This window comes from Aptenodytes patagonicus, chromosome Z, assembly GCF_965638725.1.
Source record: "Aptenodytes patagonicus chromosome Z, bAptPat1.pri.cur, whole genome shotgun sequence".
NCBI classification, from domain to species: Eukaryota; Metazoa; Chordata; class Aves; order Sphenisciformes; family Spheniscidae; genus Aptenodytes; species Aptenodytes patagonicus.
Genome location: NC_134982.1, coordinates 81,914,796 through 81,936,391, shown reverse-complemented (window position 1 = coordinate 81,936,391; position 21,596 = coordinate 81,914,796). Strand labels below are relative to the sequence as shown.

Genomic DNA, 21,596 nt, shown 5'->3' with positions numbered 1-21,596 from the left:
TATTTTTACATAATGGGAGAAGCATAACAGAAGTTATGATACCACAAATTGAACTACAGCCTTAGCACAGGCTACAGTACAAATTTAGGAGGAAATTCAAAGGGCGTGTCGACATTTGAACTCATTGCTGTGGTCCAGAAGTGGTTTTAGTTACCTGTGGGGGAAAAATGGATGTTAAAATGTGGATTCCTCTTTTTTCAGTACTCCCCTAGCATGACAATGAGTGTGTGATCCGTTAACAAGTCTCGCCATGAAGACCACAGTGAGTTGGCCCTCTTCAGAGAGCTACTGCAGAAGAAAATTATTCGTCCCAGTGTACAGTTTAACAAAAGGATCTCAGACACAATCAGACCCACCATTTTTTGTTCTACCATCTCCCCCGTTTTGTCAAGACAGTGGGTCCCAAACATGATTGAGACAACTGTAAAGAGTGGCGTAACAGAACTGCCCAAGATGGAACTGCAAACAATTATCTGTGTATGTACATGTGTGGGTTAATGTATATGTATGTGTGTGTGATATAGAAATACACACATACATATATGGACCCGCAGGACATTGTAAAATATTATCACACGACATCTTAAGTAGAAATGAGAAGTTAGGGACTTTTATTCCTTCTTTTTTTTTCACGTTTACATTTTAATTATTAAAATTTGCTTTCCCTCTCCCCTCCTGAACTCTTTTATGTTGCATATATCACTGCTTTATAAGTTATTTTTTAAGGTGAACTCAAATGATAAATTCTTCTGATTTTGTAAATGTCTGCCATTATGGATAGGAATAAAATTGCTTATAAGAGCTTTCATTAACTTGTGTTTGATACCAGTTACCCTGTGAATCACAAACTGTACTGTCTCAAGAAATAGAAGAAAGCTCATCTTAATTTTTTGGAGAAATTTAATAATTTTCACCTAGTTTGGTGATTTTTTTTTTATACTTTGCCTTTAAAAAAAGAAGCACTGAAGGTTATTTTTCTTCTTTAATTGAAGCCTAATATCTGCAATATCTATTTTAAATGGAAGCCTGAATTTGATACAAGCTTCTCAGTTTATATAGAGTACTATAAGGTTACTGTAAGTGAGCTCCAATTGCTATAGAATCTAGCAATAAAGTGTCAGGGCTTCTCTGCCCTTGGAAATGAGTTTTCTGTTTAGCATGATCTTCCGTAGGGGTGGTAGTTAGTGGAAATACAGTAGAGTCCTTATCACCGAAACCTTTTCTAACAATTTACTATTATGTTTCCCATTTTCAGTGTTCTCTACTGAATCGTAGCAATCCATGGTCCTAATTATAAACAGTATTTTCCAAGCCCATTCAGAAAATCAGGTCACCCTGCTACTTGGGTGTGTATTTTTCACCATGTCTACCAGAATGAATTCCCCCAAAACTTTCCAGTAAGAAGTCTTTTTTTTTTTTTTTTTTTTTTTTTTTTTTAGCCAAAATGATGGAGTAAACTTGTTATGACTACTAGCCTTGTGAGGGTCTTACCTTTTGGAAGAGGAACAAAGGTCTGGGCCATTTTATAAGGAGGTCAGCCTATTAGACATGAAAGCTGGGGACAGAATGGAGAAAAGGCATATAGTCTTAAAGGAAATGCTTCTGGAAGCAATCCCATGTCTCTTCAGGCAAAGCTGTAAAACCAAGATTATGGTACATTTAGTTCCTAATGACTTCCAGCTCCCCCAAGAAAACAAAATTTTTCAGTTGTGTAGTGATCAAAAGGTTGATGATCAGCAATGCGGACACAAAGTGGCTGAAAATTCATGCCACAGACAAAAAGCAAAGTCCCCTCCTTGGACTTTGCATATAGAAGAGCCACTTACATAGGAGGAGCAGTTGTGAGATGTGGTTACGTCCATGAAGTCTTGCAAGGAGATTTTTTTTATGAACTTGTGATAAAGAAGTGTATGTAATGGGCTCAGTGTGATGGTAGCTGCACATAACGGGATATGTAAGGAATACTACAATCTCCTAACTCACTTCTGTTTACATATATTATATATATATATACACACATACACACACATATATATATACATATATAATATATGAAAATAAAAAGGTGTAACACTTCTTACTCTTGTTAGGGCTATTCAAAGATTAAAGTCTTGGAGGCTTAAAATTATGTTAAAATATCAAAGATTTTAGTAGCATTACTTTTTAGTAGTAATAACTACTTCGATTAGTTGCAAACATAAACTAGATAGTCATTATATGGTTTTGTGGACTTTATTCCCAGTGATTATGAAGGTTACATTCGCTTGCTTATCTTTGGAAAACACTTTGTTGCTGTCTCAAAAGATACTAGAAGCCCCTACTATTGATTTGAGTTACAAAACCACAAAATCAGATCTGATTTCCTAAGACCCTTCGCTGTTGTCACTAATACTACTGGTTTCAGTGGCTATGTCCCCAGTGCACGCCAGCTTCTCCGATAAGCACTACAGAGTCCAGGCGTCCTTGCAGCCTGAGTTTGACATCTGTATTATCCTTGGTAGCCTTCTAAGAAGAACTTTAGGACTCTTTTCTGCCCAGTTTCAGTCAGACGATGTCACTGCTGCTGAACTAAAGTAGATGGATATGTCTGGACTATGCATCAAGTGCCGTGCACCAGGTAAGTGTGCCCTCGAGTGAGCTCCTAAACTGTTGAGTGCATCTGGGGTCTGTTGTGTATCTCCAGGGGAACCCCCTGTACTGTCCCACGCCAAGCTGGGGCTCCTGCAGGCAAGCAGTGTGTCCACTGAGCACACGGCAGCTGGCCATGGTGGCATCACTGAGGGCTCTCTTACAAAACAGAGTATGTGCCGCCACTGGAGCGTCTTACTCTGGCAAAATTAAGCAGAATCGGGGCTTAGAATTAATCAGAGACTCAATTTTTTTTTTTCTTTCTGAATTTGGCATTATCTGCAATAGTTTAGCTTATAGGCACCTGTTAAGGATGAAAATCTGACCATTAAATTAAACCTGTGCAAAGAAACCTCTTAAATGGAACTGCCAACACATATTGAATATCATTATCAAAATATGTTATCCTAATTTATATACAAGAGCATAACATCCTTTGAGGCACATAATTTTTCTTCTGTAGTTCTTTTGAACTCCCTTCTATACAATTTTTCTTACTGCCAGCATATCTTTGTTTTCCTTTCCATTTCTTTTCCAAAACATGTATATCATTAAACATCGTTGCATTGATCCTGCAGCATTAATCTCGGTAAATACATTCCTGGCTTCAAAATGAACAGGATCAGGCCCTGCTTCTCGTAGCCTGTCATTCTGTGCCCTGATATTGCAAGTTACTAGGTATGTCCAGCACTTCTCATACATACGTAGCCCCACAGGCTGGTGGAATAAAAGATGGGCAAGCTTGCAGAATTTTAGATTTGGAAGATCTGCTTGAGTACTCACTGCGTATCTTATTGTTAGAATTTTAATCAGATATAAGGAAACCTAATCATGCTTTCTGTAGGGAATGCTTACATCCCTATGCTTGCGTACACGAGTAAAATTACTTACACATGCATTGGTAAGATCTGGTGATAACCACCATACATAGGTTCTGCAGCTGAACCATTAGAAAACAATCTTTGTGCTAAATACTCAACTTCAAAATTATACGTATCCCTGGTTTTTTTTTTTTAAATATGCATAGAGCTTTTTGCTTGTTCATCTGTTTTCTTTCTTTTGCTTATAAACCCTTGTAGGATTTTCATCATATCTAGAGTAGTAATGGAAAGAAAGACTATTTCCGAGCACTGACTTTTTACTCCCGCTTATGTTTCTAATGCACTAGATAGCAGTGTGTAATGTAACTGCTGTTTATATCTGTCCTTATGCAACAGCATTATTGATAATGTCAGAACTTGTCGAGCTCGGAGAGGAATTGTATTTTAAGTGGTACAGGATAGGTTTTCCACACTGGGTTTTTAGATAGATTTCTGTCTTTAATATAGATAGAAATAAATAGATCATGGTTCTGTAAATGGGTCTTTCAGGCTTTTTAAAAACAGAAGTGATGAAATCTTGGAGTAGCAGAAATAGGAAGTAATAGATCTCTCATACTGTGAGAACTCTGGCAAATACTCTGGCCTTGTAGAAATCAGCTGAAATTGGGATTCACTTGTGAATTTCACAGTGAAACCAGTATTTTACCTGCTGCATAAACCTCTGAAAAGGAGTACTCGTACCCAGATTTTATCTCCATGTCTAAGTCTTGTATAGGCAAGAACAGGGTTTAGGGCAAGGAGGAAGCTGTATGAATCACATGTAAAGCATGTGGCCTGACATGTGCATTAAAAAAACACCTGGGTATTTGCATGTATGGGTTGCATTATTTTCTTAATTGCCTGAGCATGAGGAAGAGCTGCAGTTGCACTCCGTGTTCCCCCTCTTCCACTGCAGAGTGAGTTTGGTGCATGTAAAAAACATGGCAATAACCTTGAGTTGAGTCTTTGACACACCGTATGCTGCCCAGTGACATAAACGTGCCTCAGCTTGACTCGGAGGCATCTCAGGGTGACAGTCCCCAGACCAGAGGGTCGCCCATCAGTGGAGGCTATGTGGCAGAGGCCACATTTGCCATCTTTTATTTGGAAGCCTTCTGGCTGCAGAGCCCAGACGACCAATGGGTCACATATTCAGAGATGGTAACAACTTTCAGACTTACCAGCCTGCTCCCCTTAATACAGGATTAAATGCCCCATGTCCCAAGACATCCAGCTGTTGCTTTCCCTTGCAATGGGAATACACAACGAGAAATACATAGGCCAATTATTTATTTTAAATCACATTAGGAAGAAGTGAATAGAATCTTGCTTCTTTATGGATAGCAATTCATGTGTCAGAAGGACAGCTTCTTGAACTGGCTAAAAATCATTTGAATTTTCCTCTGTTCTGTGGCTAGCAAATGAAATACTGCATGTAAAGATGATTTGGAGTTAGATGGGTAATTTAATGAGGGACCAGCTGCTACAATATTCAGTGTTGAACATTTTATTCTTTTTTTCCCTTTGCCAGTCAAAATGAATTTTCAGCTGATAAATGTTGCACCATTTCTATTTCTCAGATCAGTTAATTATTTTTAAGTGTTATCTCCTGTTCCTAGTCAGCTCTGATACTTTGTTGCTGTTGTGGTTGCTAAATATGGACTGGATTCTTCAAGATTTGACCCTACAGATTCACATTCGGAGAATGTAAAATAGAGCTTAACGATGTAAAAAAAAAGATCAGTACAGGTAAATTTCTTTAATTCACTGTAAGTGATGATATAACCATGGCTCCTGTCCCAAACATGCTTGGGTTTGGTTGGGCCCCTAAGGATGGGAATCCTGACAAAGCACATCTTTCAAATAAAACCCAAAAAACTCTTTCAACAGTGACAGCTCATTTCTCTTCAAACTGATCACACTAAGGATCTAATTCAGGATTTAATGATACGAAACAACTATAAAAATTCAGTATACTCAGAGATAAATGAGTTACATTTAAATTTTAGTGTGTGCAGCTTCCTCTACTTTCCAGACATTATTTGCTCAGTCCTATAAGCTGCTGTTCATGCCAGTTGTCCTGCTCGAACTTTGATGAAACCACTCACATAAGGTCATTTTTTTGGTAGGATTTCACCCTGATCTGGGTGAAACACATAATTTATCTGAGGTGTGACATTATTTGGCAGATCTGTAAACTGAGTAAATAGAGCAAAACACAGAGGGTCTGATGAAATTACCAAAATGATGTTTCAACCTGAAAAACAAGAAAAAAGTCCTTATCTAAAATACTGCTTTGAGTGCATGCATGCAAATTGTCCGCCAGTGCTGTTATCTTGGAAACAAATTACAGTAACAAATTTAGAGACAATAAATGGGTCATCTACTCAGCACATTAAAACTCTGATCCTGCAAACACATTCACATTTGTTAGAAATAAAGCCTGCACATAGTTAATTTTAAACACATTTAAGAATAAAGTAGTATCCTTCAGGAAAGTGGGACTGCTAATACGCTAAAACCATGCTCAAGTGTGGACAGTCTAGAAGCTCAAATTAAGTCTTCCCTAAACAGACATTATTTTAAAGATTTTACCAATGCAGGAGCATCTTTATGTATCTAGTACTGATATGCAGAACAGATTTGGCTTTCTTCTGTTTCTTACTTTATTAGAGCATTGCTCACTACTACATGAGCTATTTTTGTGAACGTGTCCTTCCATCTTGTTTTCAGTTGTGCAGCCATAGTTCCATCAACATAGCTAACAGCTTTGCAATTTTAGTCCAAACTTCTCTTTGGTCACTGTTCTTCATTTAAGCTTAAAATATGTAAGAAAGCCTCTCATGTAATGGGAAAACTTGCCATAAAAATGTATGAAGGTTTTCTTGGGTACATGTTTTCACATTTAATAAAAATTGCAATTTTCAGTTATAATTTGAAATGGTGACTTTCTAGCCACTATTTAATTTCAATATGCAAAAGAAATTGAGTAAACATATTACCTTTTTTTTTATTTATTTGAATTCAGCATCATAAATATTTGCTGAAAGACATGGTTTTGGGGAAATCAGATCAAAACAAGATTTACTACCTAGTTGCTCTGAATAATACAGCTGGACTTTATGCTGAAAGCTCTTTCCACATCCCCAAAAGGGGATTGCGTACCATCTGATAGTATGACTTTGTAAGAGCCTAATTCACAAACAGGCATTTCATTTGTCTATTCCGTGTTTTCACTGTGTCTCATGGATGATTCAGGGTGCCTCTTCGCTGTGCAGGGTTCTGTGGTTGTCTCTCTCAGAAGAGTAACCAAGTGGTCAAGCAGGCTTGTTCACAGGGTCTGGTAATTAAGGACTGGATAATATATCCACCAGGTGTGCGCTCAGAAACAAGGTATTCGTACGCTACCTCGCTGTTCTCTTGAGAACTTGTACAAGTCTTCTTGCAGTTAGGTCTGGGGCTCCCCTAAGATTTTACAATGCCAAGACAAGAAGCTTAATTTTGCTAAGAGAAAATTCTGGCAGTTTAGCACCAGTTTTCATAGGGAATCAGCACAAAACATGGGGATTTTGAAAGGTGATTAATTTTCTCAATACCCTGGGTGTACTAGGAAATAGACCATACAATTTAGAAGTTTGGTCTGTTACAGAGCTATGTACAGTTCCTCTGATTAGGAGGGAATTATAACAATAACCATGACCAAACCTATGTTTGTCCCTGTAGAGTGAATCATCAGTAATTGCTTTTGATATGAAGATTTATTGCTATGGAACAACTGTTCCAATCCTTGAGGAGCCAAATTGTCAACTGGATGAACTGGATATTTGTAGGCTTTATTTCTGTTGTTTAATCTTCGATGTTTTCTTCTCTCGCATTTGGATTTTCCCATTAAATGTACCATGTCAGACCTTTGCACAAAAATAAGAACAATTTGCCCAATAAACATACAGAAAGTTGTTCACATCTGTACCTAGAGTCCTGCTATAGAGAGTTTATTTCATTAGAGACATTGAGCGTAACAACAAATAAGGAGTGGCAGTGCAATATCCTGAGAGCTCTTACTGTTCAAGATCAGGAGAGTCAGCATCTCACAGTCTCACACATCAGACGAGATGGTTTCTAACAATGACATAAAATAGCTTGAAACAAAAGCTGATACTTGCCGTGCAGACTGGAGGAAAATAAAATCCAAATAGAGGATGTTTGAGGTAGAAATTTACTAAAGCTATAATTTAGTAGGAGAGTTTGAAAAGTATGTTACTGATATCAAGCTCGTTAGCAGCAAAACTGGTAACTAGAATTCAGTATCTGCTCTCTTTTTTAATGCAGAGGTGCATCCTGCAGAGTCTGTAATCCCCAGCAGAGAGGTTGGGGTTCTCGATCTAGGCAGGTTGTGGACCAGGGACTGCGATACCCACGGGCCACACCTTTTGTTACAGATGAGCAGAGTGCAGGTGCCCTTCCAGTGGATGTCAACAGTCCATCTCTTAACAGGAGCACAGAGCGTGTCCAACAGTTCAGCGGGAAAGAAGAGCAGTGTTTGCTGAATTGCCATCTAAAAACATGACATTCAAAAGCAGGTGTAGGCTGTTCCCAGGTCTGTTCTCATTTTCCTGATGAGCTCCTAGTTTTGACTTGGTTTACATTAATGGTTAAGGAAGAGAGTAAGTGTTCCTAAACTAGGGCTGAAATACAGACACGGAAGAGTGGCATGAGTAAAGTAGAAGCTGGAGCTTTCTGTTAGTTGGGACTCAAGTAAATTTTTTTTTTTCAGGACAAAAAGCATCCATACAATAAACTTTTTTAGCCTTGCAGTGGCTATTTGAGAAGTGTGAATCAAAATGCTGTATATGCTTAGAGACCAATTTTGAGAGCTTTTTTTGTGGCAAGTATCCCCTTGCAAAAATGTTGCAGTGCATCTATTTTGTGCATGTTTGCCTAAAACCACAAAAACAAATAATTTTTTTTAATGGATTGCTGTACATGCATCTGGCAAACACTTGTTTCTGGTGGGGAGAGGAGGAAGATTTGATAGCTGGTGGGTTAGCATATTTAATTGAATTACTTAAAGCATTGGTAAACTATTGTCAACTTTGTTCACATTGCACAAGATACTCGTGTAGTCTACTGCTGGCATTATAACCTCAGTGATCCATGCATATTCTGTAAATTCCTGTAGTTCTTGTGTAAGAAACCTTGTCACCATTGCTTACTACTGTAAATTCTTGTTCTGAAGCAAGAGGTGGCTTTTGATTGTACAGCCATGTGTATTATATAGTACAGCAGTACTTGTTCTGTCCTCAAAACTTGCTGTTCACATATAGTTAAAACTTTGTTAAGCACGCTTAGTGGTTTCAGAAATTATTTCAAACAGCAGATACATAAGCCATTTACAGGAATATTAAATGTAACGTAAGGTAATTCAACCCAGTTCTTATCGTTTTTGAGAGTTCTTATCGTTTTTGAGTGCTTGGGGTTGGATTTTAGCAAACAGCAGCGGCAGGTTAGCACATTTCGTGGCTCCGTGCCGGGTATGCAGTGTGTGCTTTCCAACTGCAGGTGCCTGCAAGCCTGAGAGATCAGACCCTGTGCAGGGAACTGCACAGGAGGGAAGGTCTCTCCTCTTGCTGTCCCCTGGCAAAGGCAGGCTATGGGACCTCAGCAGGCTGTCGCAGAGAGACCCGCCAGCCTGCAGGCTTCCTTGCACTAAGTGAGCAAAGACATACTAGCTTTTCCTCTGGTGTCCCTTTTTTTTTCCCCAAAAAACCTCTGCATCAGTGCCAGGACAGAAACCCATCTCTAAGGGTATGCAGGGGGTAAAGCACTGCCTCCGTATTGTGCCCTCATCGCCAGCTACAACAGGCTTTACATGAGGCAATGTTTTAAGGAGAATTTAATTATGTCTGTTTATCAAGATAGAAAAATAACCTGAATTCTTTAACTCTGGATAATTTTTTTATTAGTATTTTATGATGTACAACAAAGACCTGAAAATGTGTTTGTGTTCTTTGCTGGTTTCTGACATCAGAAATTCAAGCGCTGTCTAGACTGAAAGACAATGATGGGAAAAGTGAAAAAGCTGGGAAAGTTGAAAGGGATTCTTACTTGGATTATTTTAAGTTCTGTGTTTTACTTGTTTTTATTGATAGTTTAAATGACTAGGTTAATCTTTCGAATAAAGGCAGTCTTTGTTAGTGACTTTGCACCTTCACCCTTTCACATAAGACTTTGAGTACTTGAAAGAATGTTCCTCACACTTCCAAGCCACTCTGTAGATAAATTCTCTATATTTCTTAGGTTAAAAAAAAAGTTTCTACAGATTACTTCAGCCCTTTACAGAGAACAACAGAGTAATCCCAATCCCATAATCCCAAGTATTTGCAGGTCACAGTTAAACAATTAGGCAGGTGTATTTTAGGCAAAGAGCTACTTTGGACATCATAAATGAACCTAATGTTCAAACTCCACTCTTTGGAAGTAAAGAAAACCTCAGCAATTTTCCAAACCAGCAAGAATTAAATTTGTCAATATAAATATTAATGTAGAAAATACACGCAAAACTTGATACTGCCTCTGACCTTAAGCGTTAATGCTGATAATATTGGGGATCTCACAAAGCTTGTGTATTTCAGAACAGCTGTATTTCTCCTCAGTGTGTGCTTCATCTTCACTATCGACAGCTACCGTAAAGAGCCAACCCATGCCATACTGACAGAGTTCAAAAGCATGGCAATACAGAATTCCCACAGCATCATAAATACACAGACATGTGTGAGTGTTGTGTTAGGATGAGTAACCACGCCAACTGCAAACTTCTCCAGACCTTGTGTGTAACTTCTAAAAGCAGCCTCTGGGATGGCTTCAGAAGGGCAGTAGTCTGTGTTGACGAGAGGTCCAACATGCTGCCTGACAGTGATCTCTTTCCAAATGGTTCAGGGTCTTGCTTTGGGGGATCGTAACTATCCCAGCTGCAGCCCTTGGAAAGAGTTGTACCACGGATACATCTTTATTTGAAGCCCTTCGACTGTGTCAGAAAACAGACCTGCCCCTGAAGGCTTCCCTTCTTTGAAAATCCTTTTTGAAATACACAGCTGTTTTCCACAGCTGTTGAAGTGCTGAGAGGTTTGGCGGTGGTAGTTCTGTTGCACCAAAATACAACCCTGTGTGCATTTGTATGTTGAGAGAGCCTCCCCTCAGAGCGTGCCTCTGACAGCCAGTGTAGCACAGCTCCAGGAACCCAGTGCTCGGAGGAGCCGCCTTGTCTAAGAACCAAACAAGGGAAACAAGGTCATAAAATCAAGCCTCACTGTTTTATCTTTAAAAAGTTCCTTGCAAGACTGGGGAGCTGCAAAGACGGGGATTGTGTGGGTCACTAACCACAAAGCGTATCTGGGTTGGAGCCTCAGACAACGCTATTACAGTCTGTGTTTTGTAATGGTAATACTGTACCACCACATCAGACTTGTTTCTGCTCCATACTGTGGCCTGATTCATCCTACCCTAATTTTAGCTGCCTAAAAATTACCAGCCTAGGTTTCTTCTGTAAGTCAGAGGAAGGACAGAAGAGGAGATGCCTCTGGAAGACTGTATTATGGCATCAATTGCCCTCTCCACTGGTGAATCCTGCATGCTTTTAAAGGCCTACAATTAGGTGGAATGAATCCAAGGGTTTATATTTAGCTTCACATCCCTGTACACAAAAGTGTATTTATTTGAGCCTGGTATGGACAAGAATAATGCAGGTCCTAAGAACCTGAATCTGAGTGGCTTCCAGATGAGTTTCTGAATCCTTCAATCTCAAACACGAGATTTCTGCCCCATAGTTGCTATTTTCTTTGGTTTTACTTCCTTTTTTATAAACAGGTGTAACTTGAACTAACTTCTTTGAACATTTCTGGAAGGTTTACACCTGCCTAGAAATCCTCACCTTTATTTGTTAGGTGGGCTCTCTCATTCTTTGCCTGCACTGATTCATTCACTGAAAGTAACACATGAAGAAACCATTGCATAGATGAATCAACACCAGCAATAGCATATGCTGCTTTTAAATTCAGCTGTGAGGTTGTAACTAAGATATTAATGTTCATACTTTCTAGGTATGGCTAAAGATTCCTTTCCTGAGAGCTTTAAGGAATAAATCTAGCAGCTCCTAATGTAGGATTGTGAGAGTACAGGTAGTAATGGCAGTTTATGGGGGGCGGTTGTGGTGGTAAATGTGTATGATTTCACATGCTGGTTTGGAAATGAGGAAAGTATCCAGTTTCAGACAGACCAGATCTTTGCAGACAGTGTTACTGTGGATTAGCAAAGCCCATTTATAGCAGGTTCCACCTCAGGCTTCCACCATGCACCTATCTTATTCAGCTTGATACCTTTCTTCATTAACTGCCGGTACGAAATCGTAACAGCGGTCGTACCAATTCCTGTTGCGAGCTGAGGAACATCTGAAGTTTAAAAATGCGAATGTTGTAACTTGCACCTTCTCACCTTCATGAAGTGTCCACATTTTCTCACAGCTGAGCCTGAGACAGCAGCTGCCTCCAAAGTTGCCATATAACTTCATCACACAAAAGTGGGTGTAGTTGTTTTGTGAGTTTAACAGGAGTGGTATTGATATATTTGCTTTATTTCCCGAGTTGTGAGTCGTTCAGTGTTGAAAATGATATGCATCTTGTGTAGCTATGAATAGAAGAATTGAAAATTGTTTTTTATGATATGCTAGTACAATCCCTGCTCTGCTGTTCAATATTTTTAGTGCTGAACTTCACCAAAATGTTATCTTCACAGATTATCTTAGCCTCATCTCTGCATGAAAATGGGTATGAATGTCCAGTTACTGTTTCTGGGTTCTCAGTGAATTCTGGGCCAAAGCTAAAACAGTTGCAGTGGGAAAGATTGCTGTGGTAGCCACTTACTGACAACTTTTCAGATGCATAAAGCCATTCTGTCTGTCATCTGACACTCTTCCAGTTTTCTTGGTGGATCACCATGTTCTTGAATATCTTGAGGGGTTATTGTCAGCCAATGGAGGAAAGGTGGACAAGCTCACCACCTAGGAAGGGTAGAAATGGACAAGCTCACCACCCAGGAAGGGTAGAAATGTAGCAAGTAATGAGCTATCTTCTCCAGCAATCATTTATTTTTAGTGCTTAACTTCCAATTAACATTTGTATCTTCAGTTATTATTTTACCAGTCAGTATCTTGAGGTGGTATGAGCAAAAATATATTAATATATATAATTTACAAGAAATATAGGCTTGTATCGTGCCTTTGTAATTCTCTTCAGCTTCAGTATCTATAAGCTATGAGCAGACAAACTTCTTCCCTCTTTTGGGGTGTTCTTTACTACATAGTAGCTGATGGCTTCATTAATACGGGCTATTTGAGTCTTCTGGGGCTAACGTTTATGTTTTCCAGGGTGAAAATGCCATAGTATTCTCACCAGACACAAGCACAATGACATATCACTGCAGTGCATGCCGTCTCTTAGCTTCTCTCTACACATGCTTGCATGTTGGAAATTTAGAAATGCTGCTGTATAAATTGCTACATTGTTTACCCAATACAGGTGTTTTTCTGCATCCCTTTTTTGCTCGAAACTCCCATTAACTTGAAAGTTAATGATGGCTTGAAAGGGGGTTTTTGAAGCACAAAGGATGCAGGGAGCAACTCTTCAGTAGTTTACAGGCTGCTGTAAATTAATGTCTTCTCAGCAAAGAAATGTAGCATTTTAGCAGTAACTTCCTAGTGAAAACACTGAGCGTGCTTATCACTTGAGATTTTAAGAAAAAAAAGTGTCAGACTGTGTAATTGTATCTCATCTAATTTTGACACTTAACCAGTAATATTCAATGAGGTATGAACCTCAGTTTTATCTACATGTTCATGCTATACCAACCAATGCAGAACTGAAAGGTGAACAGCCATGTTTTAGTATCGCAGCTACACAAGAAATCAGTTTTCAAGACGTTCTGTTTTGATTTTGTTTCTCTCTAATACATTTTCACCGCAGAAGTATTCTTCTATATAGTTACCTGAGGCTTCCTTTCACCAACCAAAATAGTCTGTAGCCTTCTGCACTGTGAAAGGCAAGCCCTGTGGAGAAACATGGGCTTTGCGCTTGCCCAGCAAATTAGCAGAAATTTCATCCAAGCCATAAAAGCCTCTTATGTTAATCTGTGTTTATGTAATTAAAGCAATTGGGGATAGGAGCTTCAGGAATAACAGGGTCTCTCTGTCCTCTGTTTTCCTCTGTCTCTGTACTTCATAGGGATTTAAGAGTTCTTTTTTCAAGGCTCAGCTGTGTCTCTTTAAACCAGCGCAGTCTAAGCATCATGTGAGATTCAGTTTATGGAAATAGCATTGGAGCATGAAAGATTTACTTTTGGTAGCAAGGAGTAACGCATGTCCCTGTGGACATGGACACTTGCCAACAAGTCTGATACCGAGAATAAAAAAAAAACAAGATGGTACCAGTACATCAGACTCCGTACTACAGTGGGGTTTTTAGTTGTCATTTGTATTTTATTTTGTGGGAGAGGAGTTGGGGAATCTCAGATCACATGGGGAATTTTAGAAGTATATCACTCAACAATCATTTTATAAAGTCTAACTTCAAAATGCACTATGATTTATTACAAAAATGTATTTTCTTCTGTTTGCCGACATGGTTGTTCCATTTTGTGATAAGTTAAACTCAGCAGTTAATTTGTTGCACTGCCTAGCTGCATGAATTCATCCAGTGTACATATGTACCTGTGCAGCATTACTTTGGGTTTTGTATTTGAATTTGCAGTATTGATTATTATTTTTGTATTTTACTTTGCCTCTGTTATTGGAATTGTAGTAAACATAATTTATACATATGATTTTACAACTGTTTTGCAACTGAAAAGTCTTCTTTAAATTGTAAAGTTTTATTGATGGATACTCATTAAAATGGTATAAGAATTATATTAACAATTGTTTTGTGTTTTGATGCTCTCTGTACATAAATATATGTCTATTTATCTGTTTAATGGTGCTTGTGTCTTGCAATTTTGGATACATTTTAGAATAAAGTTTCATTTTACAAGAAGTAGTTGTATTTTCACAAGCTGTGTCAAAAAAAACCCCTTTTTTCCCCTGAACAACTAGGGTTATGAAAGAAACATACGAATCTCTAAAACATTTATAACTTCAGGCAGTAATACATTTGTTTCAAGAATACAGACGTATACAGTCTACAAAGATGCACAGCTATATATTGTAGTTGATTAACTGCAGTAACTGACATCTGTATTTAAAACATTACCAAAAAAGATCCATTTTGGAGGCGTGCCCTACAGCTGCTGACTCCATTGGTAAGAAAAGATTTGTGAAGGTGTTAATGATGTCATGATTATCACATTAGTCTGTTACTTTCCAAGGAACGTTACCAAGTTCTCCAGTCGTGCATGCATCTGTTTAAATATAGAAGGAATTTTGGTAGAAACCCAAAAACCAATTCTAGATTACAGGCTTCTGTGGAATTTTGGTTCTTAATCGGACCTCCTTTGCTACCCCCTTGTTCCATACCATTTCTCAGAATAAATTCTAACTCGGATGAAGCGCAGGTTTGGAGCAGTTACGCTAGAAGTTGAGTGGGCTGCTAGCCGTCTATGTGCTGTATGATTGAACAGTACTTCTTGCTCGCTCTAATGGCTTTGCTTTACAGAAGATTTATTCATATCTAATACTGAGCTCATCTTTTATTAATAAAGTGCCTTACCTCTTCTGGCACAATTCCTCTACAGGCATTGCGCTGTGTCTTGTTCTTCACAGCGCTCATGAGAAACGCTGTTGTGCTGCACAGAGCTTTTTAATTTCTGTTGCTTCTATTACAAATGCATGTTACTAGGAGATGATAACCTAATATCCATTCCGTTTTTTCTTTGTAAATGTATTTAAAACAGTACTGCACCTGTTGTTGTTGTCGTTCTTAGTATTGCAGTTCAGCAGGAGAAGCCTCAAGCCGTTAAAAGCAAATCATTTACTGACAAAAACTTTTTGAAACTGCATTAGCAAGCAACAGTTCTGAAGGGAAGTCAATTTCTTAGTCAGTTAACCAAACTTTTAAAGTTGAGGTCACTCTAATTCACCACCAGTTCCCATTTCAAAAGAACAATTTCACCAAAGACGGTGACTGAGTGATGTATGGGTTTGGATGTAAGGCATCCTCCATCTGCCTTTGACCATTTGTTTTCTCTCACCACAGTGGGCGTCAATAAAGAGAAATCTGATGGTTCACAAAGATGCTTCCCAGAGACTGCCTTAGCCACGTACTGTTGGTCCAGCTACCTTCATCTGGTGGTGATGCCAGAGGTGCTGGTATAGGCTATTGTGCCACAAAAGGTACTTTTCAACTGGGAAACCATTGAAAAGCACAGATCTCCTGTGAACTTGGGCCAGTAACTTAATTTCTCTAATTTTTCAGCTGTGAAAGGAGAACAATACTGACCTTGCAGGTATTTTCTGAGGACAAATACACTGAAGGCTGTAAAATACTCAGTTACTCCAGTGGAGACTGTATAAGAAGCTAAAGGAGTGTAAGGGACTGCAGAGAAAAGTCACTGAAGCCAACTGGAAGACAGGCATTAGAGCCTGTTACTCAGCAAAGAGGGTCCAAGAAGAGGAGCTGCAGGGCAGGAGAAATGCAGCTTACAAAAGCAGAGGCTCATTTTGGAAAAGGGCATTTTTAGGCTGCCTCACTCTCCAGGTGTGCCTGCCAAGTGTCCAAAGCAGTGGAAGCCATGTACATTGCTCATTTGGATCCTGGGTGGCCATTCCTGTTCTCAAAGGGCAGCTCCTACTTCCAACGGACATATTTCGAATGACATTCTTCCCTTAGAAATCAAGAGGTATGTACAGCTCTGAGGTGTGTTTTTAAAATACCAGCTTTCCCTCACCCCAACAGAAATGAGAGAAGTTACCTTTTCTGTTTCTCTAAAACTCTGCCATACAGCCCAAGAGAGGTCTGCTGACCACTCACCCCAAGCATGTACTCCTCCACATACTCCAGAAAGTTTTAGATGTGAGCAGGTTTAGATTCTACTTTTACTTCTCTGTGATACTAACAGCTTTGTAGCTCCTAATCTCACAGCAAACAGCAGATATTATGGGCCAAACACTTGATCACTGGGACTATGTTAAATGGAGGTGAAAGCTACCTGTGAAAGAACAACAAACAAGCATTATCTTAGAGAAAGCCTGGTCAATGAGCATGACAAGGTAAACCTGAAAACAAATTTACAAATTACTGGCCTAGGCAGGTAAAACACAAGTTAATTTTTTTAAAACAGAAAAATGTTTAGTTCTGTTTAAAGACTCTTCCTTCTGAGATCCAGGACCCACGGTGTGAGAAGTCAGTATCTGAGTTTTTGTCATCTGGATTGAGCAGACGAGGAAGGAGAAAATACTGGCTGCATACTGTTTACAAACGCTGTTCAGGTAGCAGGACTGAGGTATGCCACTGCCACTTCCAAGAGAGTCTGTTTCTTTCCTTTACAGAAGCCAGTCAAAGAAGGAGAGAAATCGGTACAAACTTTTTTTCTGAAGCAACAGAATAGAAATAAATCTAGGGAATACCACAGCATGCTGATTTTCAGAGCCAGTATCCTCTGAAACATAACTAGCGTGAAGGTACAGCCATCCTGTTGCTTGCTAAAAGAGTATGTGACAAAGAAACAGAGATCTTGCTATAGTGCAATGATAGCAACAGACCATGCGGGAAGAAAATCCCTACTGCACTGAGAAACTCTTATCTTGGTGAGGCAGGTTGGTTAAAACTCAAATTTTCCCAGCTGTTACAGGTTAAAGCTGGATCTTTAACAATGTTTAAATGAACAAGCATTCATTATATAAATTCATTTATGTATGTTTTTAATAAACATGGAAAGCCTGTCATTGGAATAGTGGGTAACAAGTCGTAGCTATATGATAAAGAGGAAAGGCTGTAAGGAAAGGCTACAGAAAATAGTCTTGCTGCTCTGTTGAAAACCATGCTATTTACAATACCCAGGGGAGTCAAAATAGCACAGAGTCAAACATAAGCTTTGCAGTCTTTCCTTAAAGACCATTTACAGGTTACACACTCTGCTACGTTGAAGAAACACGTCTGCTCCACCGACCAGCCCTGCCTTGCCGGTGAGCATCTCCAAACTGCCCTCTTCACATGGTTAAGCCTTCAAGAGTAATAATGCTGTATCCATGGCAATAGTCAAACGTTGACCTTCCTGACTGATTCAAAAGCAATTGTTCTACTCTTCCTCAGCAGTGCTTATATTTTCATAGTTTGCAAGAGCAGCAATATCCTGCAGTACCTTACCAGCCATGTGAGGAGGAGGAGGTAAGAGGAGGAGCCTGCTATGAGGTCTCCAGTTACTAACTCCTGTGTGAATACATGACCGGGGCTGTGGCTGCCAAGGTAGGTGTCAAAATGTCCGTACTGGCAGTGACAGCAGTTCACCAGGTTGCTACACCTCCCTACAAGGCTCACCTGTGCCTGGAGATGGGAATGTGTCTTCCCAGGGCCTATCTGCTGGGCTCTCAAGGCGGTGACAACACGGGCGAGCAAGACTTCAGAAAAAGAGGAAAAAAAAAATAAATCTGAGTCGGATTATAAATATTTCAGTGGTGATATGCACGCCAAAACCCGTCAGCGGCACCGGCACAGGCTCTCGGTGGCTGCGCCATCCTGGCGGCTGACACCAGGCCGTGAGGCAGCCTCGGAGGTCCCGGGGCAGGAGCCGCGGGGGATGGAAACGGGCAGGCGGGGGATGGAAACGGGCCACAGCCCTGCTGCCACCCTCCTCTCCCCTGCGGGGGCCGCGTTTGCTCTGCGGTGCCCCTGTACGCGCCCCGGCACCCCCTTCCCCTCAGCCCGGCGGCTCCTTCCCGCCTCCCCGCAGCGGCGCAGCCCTGGGCGTTGGGGCGGGACCGGCCCGCCCCAACCCCTTAGGCAGCGGAGAGGCCGGGCCGGACCAGCGCTGCCTCTCCGTGCCCGGGGGAGCCTCAGTCGCCTCTGCCCCCGCTCACCCTGCACCCATGGAGCGGCGCGGGGCGGCGGCGGGCGGCGATGTCTGCATGTGCCAGACCGTCTTCCCGGCCCACGCCAACCACCGCGGGGAGCTGAGCGCCGGGCAGCTCCTCAAGTGGATGGACGCCGCCGCCTGCCTCGCAGGTAGAGGGACGGCAGCGGCCCCGCCGGCTGGTGGGCGCCGCGGGGCAGGGCGTGACGGCGGGCGGGGGAAGCGTCGCCTCAGGGCGGCGCGGGGAGCCCTCCCCGCCGCCGTTTGCCCCGGGGGCCGCCCTGTGCGCCCCCCTCCCCTCAGAAACGCGCCTTAAACTCGTCGGCTGTGTGGGGACAGCGTCTCCTTTCCCGAAACCCGGTAGCCCCGTCCCGGTATTTGCCGATGACAGGCGAGGAGGAGGCGAAATTTTGCCCCTGGGGAGCTGCGGGGGGCGGGCGGCTTGAGGGAAGGTTTCAGCCGGGGGGGAGCGTGTGAGACTTGGGGGTTCAGGTTAGGAACAGGCATCGAGGGAGTGAGAAAGCTTGTGGGCCTGGAGAGGAGTGTCAAATCTCAGGGGAGAGTGAAGAAGGGGGTGACGGGCAGTTAGGATGAGGAGAATTAAAGAGAGCAGCGGAGGGAAAAAAGGGATGGAAAAAAGAGAAATACTAGGAGAAAGAAAAGTACTAATTTAAGAATATTGGCACATGGGTGGGAAAAAAACCCCACAAATCCAACTAGCATGCAGAGCACTCTGTGTCTGGTGTAACTCAGCTTTGAAAACTTTTAAAATCTCCTCAGCTAACTTCTGGAAGTGAAAGCCGCATCTAAAGCACTAAGAAAACCCAAGGCTCTGCCATCTCTGCTGTCAGTGAACTCTGTTTCCAAGTACAGCTGCATACATTAGCAGTCCATAATGAGCCTTGCAGAGAATAGCGGGTATATTTGGGGAACTCATGTCTGGATGGTGTTTCCATGCGACGTGGTGATGGTGGTGTGTTCACTGCGTAGGTGTGTGCTGCGCTCGGTGCAGCTTTATGTAATGCGCTCTTCCTATATAGGAAGAGTTGGGATCCTGGGGAGCTTGTCCCACACAATAACCCAGAAACCACCTAGCATGTAGCAACTTCCCAATATGATCACACTTTTTTTTTGAGATTTATTCTTTCACGAAGGAGTCATTTGTTTTCAGCCCTTCAGTGATTTACCCCTTAACAGTGCTCTTTGCGGAGAGGCTCTGAACTGATCTCAGCAACCCCTGAACTTGAGTCCCTGCTCTGAAGTGGTAGAGCCCCAGCTGCTACAACGGTTCATCCTTGCTCCCTGGACTTTGGTTAAGCTGTGATGATCTTTGTCAGCTGTGAATTTGCCACTGGAGCTCACTTTCATAATTGCTTTTACTTGGTTAGGCTTAGGGCAGCGGTAGTCATTCACGCCACAGGGCTAGTCCCGTCACTCACAAAGGATTTTTAACATCTTTCCTTGTCTTGCTTTTTGTGCCACAGCAAACTCAACATGCCAGGCAGGGATTTATTTGGCTTTACCATCTTTCATCCACATTAGTGCCAGCTGGTGCAGTTGCAAGTGCCTGGGCTTTGCACCTTCCTCATTTCATATCCTGCTGCTTTAGATGTGATCCACCTGGCTGTTTCCTTACTTTTGAGGCTATTTATTACTATCACCATCTTACTCATCACCTTGCATTACCTATCACAGTAGCGACTCCAGCCTCTTAGTCATCAGAGACCTTTTCCCCTTCATCACAGTTTGCTGTGTTTCTAAGTGCCTTCATCTGTTTTACCCTTGTATTTCCAAAGCGAACTCCTCAGACGCTAATATAACTTGTGCACTGTCCTCTAATTCCTCCAAACCTTTTTCTTGTGATGCTCACTAAAAATATTGGGCTGCTTGGGAGTGAGAACTGCCTGTTGTGCGGTGCTATTTTCTAGTTTTCCTGCTTGTTCTCTCTGCCTCTGTCACTCAGGAAACTTTCTGGAGCAGGGTTTCCCTGTATTTATACAGCTCCTAGTGTGGTGGAGATTTAGCCTCTGACTTGGAACTCTAGGTGCTATGGTCAAATAAATAATAAATCACAATAACTTGCTGTAAAAAGATAACTGTTGGGCTATTAAATACTAACAGTAAAGAAGATGTTTACGTTTTCCAGATTAACTTTCATAATTAATCCAAATAGGGTGCATTATTTTTCATAACCAAATGCATCCTAGGGAGATGAAGAACACAGTTCAAATTTTGTTAAAAATATTTTACAATAAGTAAATACTTAGTTTTGATTTTTTAATTTGTTTGTATTTTTTTTAATTTCTGCATTTTTAGTACAGCACTGAGGGCATGTACTTACCTGCTTTCCACTGCTGTGACCACGCTAATAAGCCAGTAGATCTTTCCCCTGTGTCTGAGAATCCTCAGCTGACATAAAACTCCCACACTGGTTTAACATAGCTAACATTCACAGTATCCTCTTTTGAGGGAGATTGCTGAGATTTCTGTAAGCTTGTTAATGCTTTGTGACTCTTTTTGTCCTGCAACACACTTGTTAGCTCTCTCTTACCAGAATGTTCATTTTTAGAGAAAGGCCTTAAACAAAGCCTTTCAAACTGAGTAGGATCATCATCTAGTCTCATCTCCTGATGTTACCCTTATTTCATGGTAAATATTAACTTTACTCTTATTTAGCTTCTTTTTTTCTAAGGGGTCCAATGCAGACTTGCATTAGGGTGATCAAAAGAAGAACTGGGATCTACTGTGTTCCATCTCTGTGTCTCATGCACAAGTATATAGGTGAACAGCTTGCCGCAAATGCAATGTGGTAATTGTGTGTCCATGTGTCTCTTTTGAAGCTGAGAAACATGCTGGTGTGTCTTGCGTGACAGCGTCTATGGATGACATACAGTTTGAAGAGGCTGCCAGGTACAAAACAAACTAACAGTTGAATGTTGTCATTCTAGAGATTCTTACCTGGCAGAAATAAACTGAGGCATTATAAAATCTGAGATAGCAGGCCGATGAACTCCCTGGACCCACAGGGTTAAGTCTCTAAAAATTGTTCTTTTCCATCTG

At 41.0% G+C, this 21,596-nt stretch overlaps 2 protein-coding genes across 5 annotated transcripts in view; both read left to right on the top strand.

Moving 5' to 3' along the window:
• SSBP2 (single stranded DNA binding protein 2) overlaps positions 1-14,566 on the top strand; it is a 217,034-nt gene extending 202,468 nt beyond the window's left edge. For all 3 annotated transcript variants that reach the window (XM_076362395.1, XM_076362396.1, XM_076362394.1), the window contains one exon: positions 202-14,566. In XM_076362395.1, coding sequence (XP_076218510.1) covers positions 202-231 — 30 coding nt within the window. In that variant the 3' untranslated portion in view covers positions 232-14,566. The remainder of the gene's footprint in view (positions 1-201) is intronic.
• Positions 14,567-18,498: 3,932 nt separating this feature from the next.
• ACOT12 (acyl-CoA thioesterase 12) overlaps positions 18,499-21,596 on the top strand; it is a 36,091-nt gene continuing 32,993 nt past the window's right edge. For both annotated transcript variants that reach the window (XM_076362868.1, XM_076362867.1), the window contains exons 1-2: positions 18,499-18,688; positions 21,377-21,446. In XM_076362868.1, coding sequence (XP_076218983.1) covers positions 18,553-18,688; positions 21,377-21,446 — 206 coding nt within the window. In that variant the 5' untranslated portion in view covers positions 18,499-18,552. The remainder of the gene's footprint in view (positions 18,689-21,376; positions 21,447-21,596) is intronic.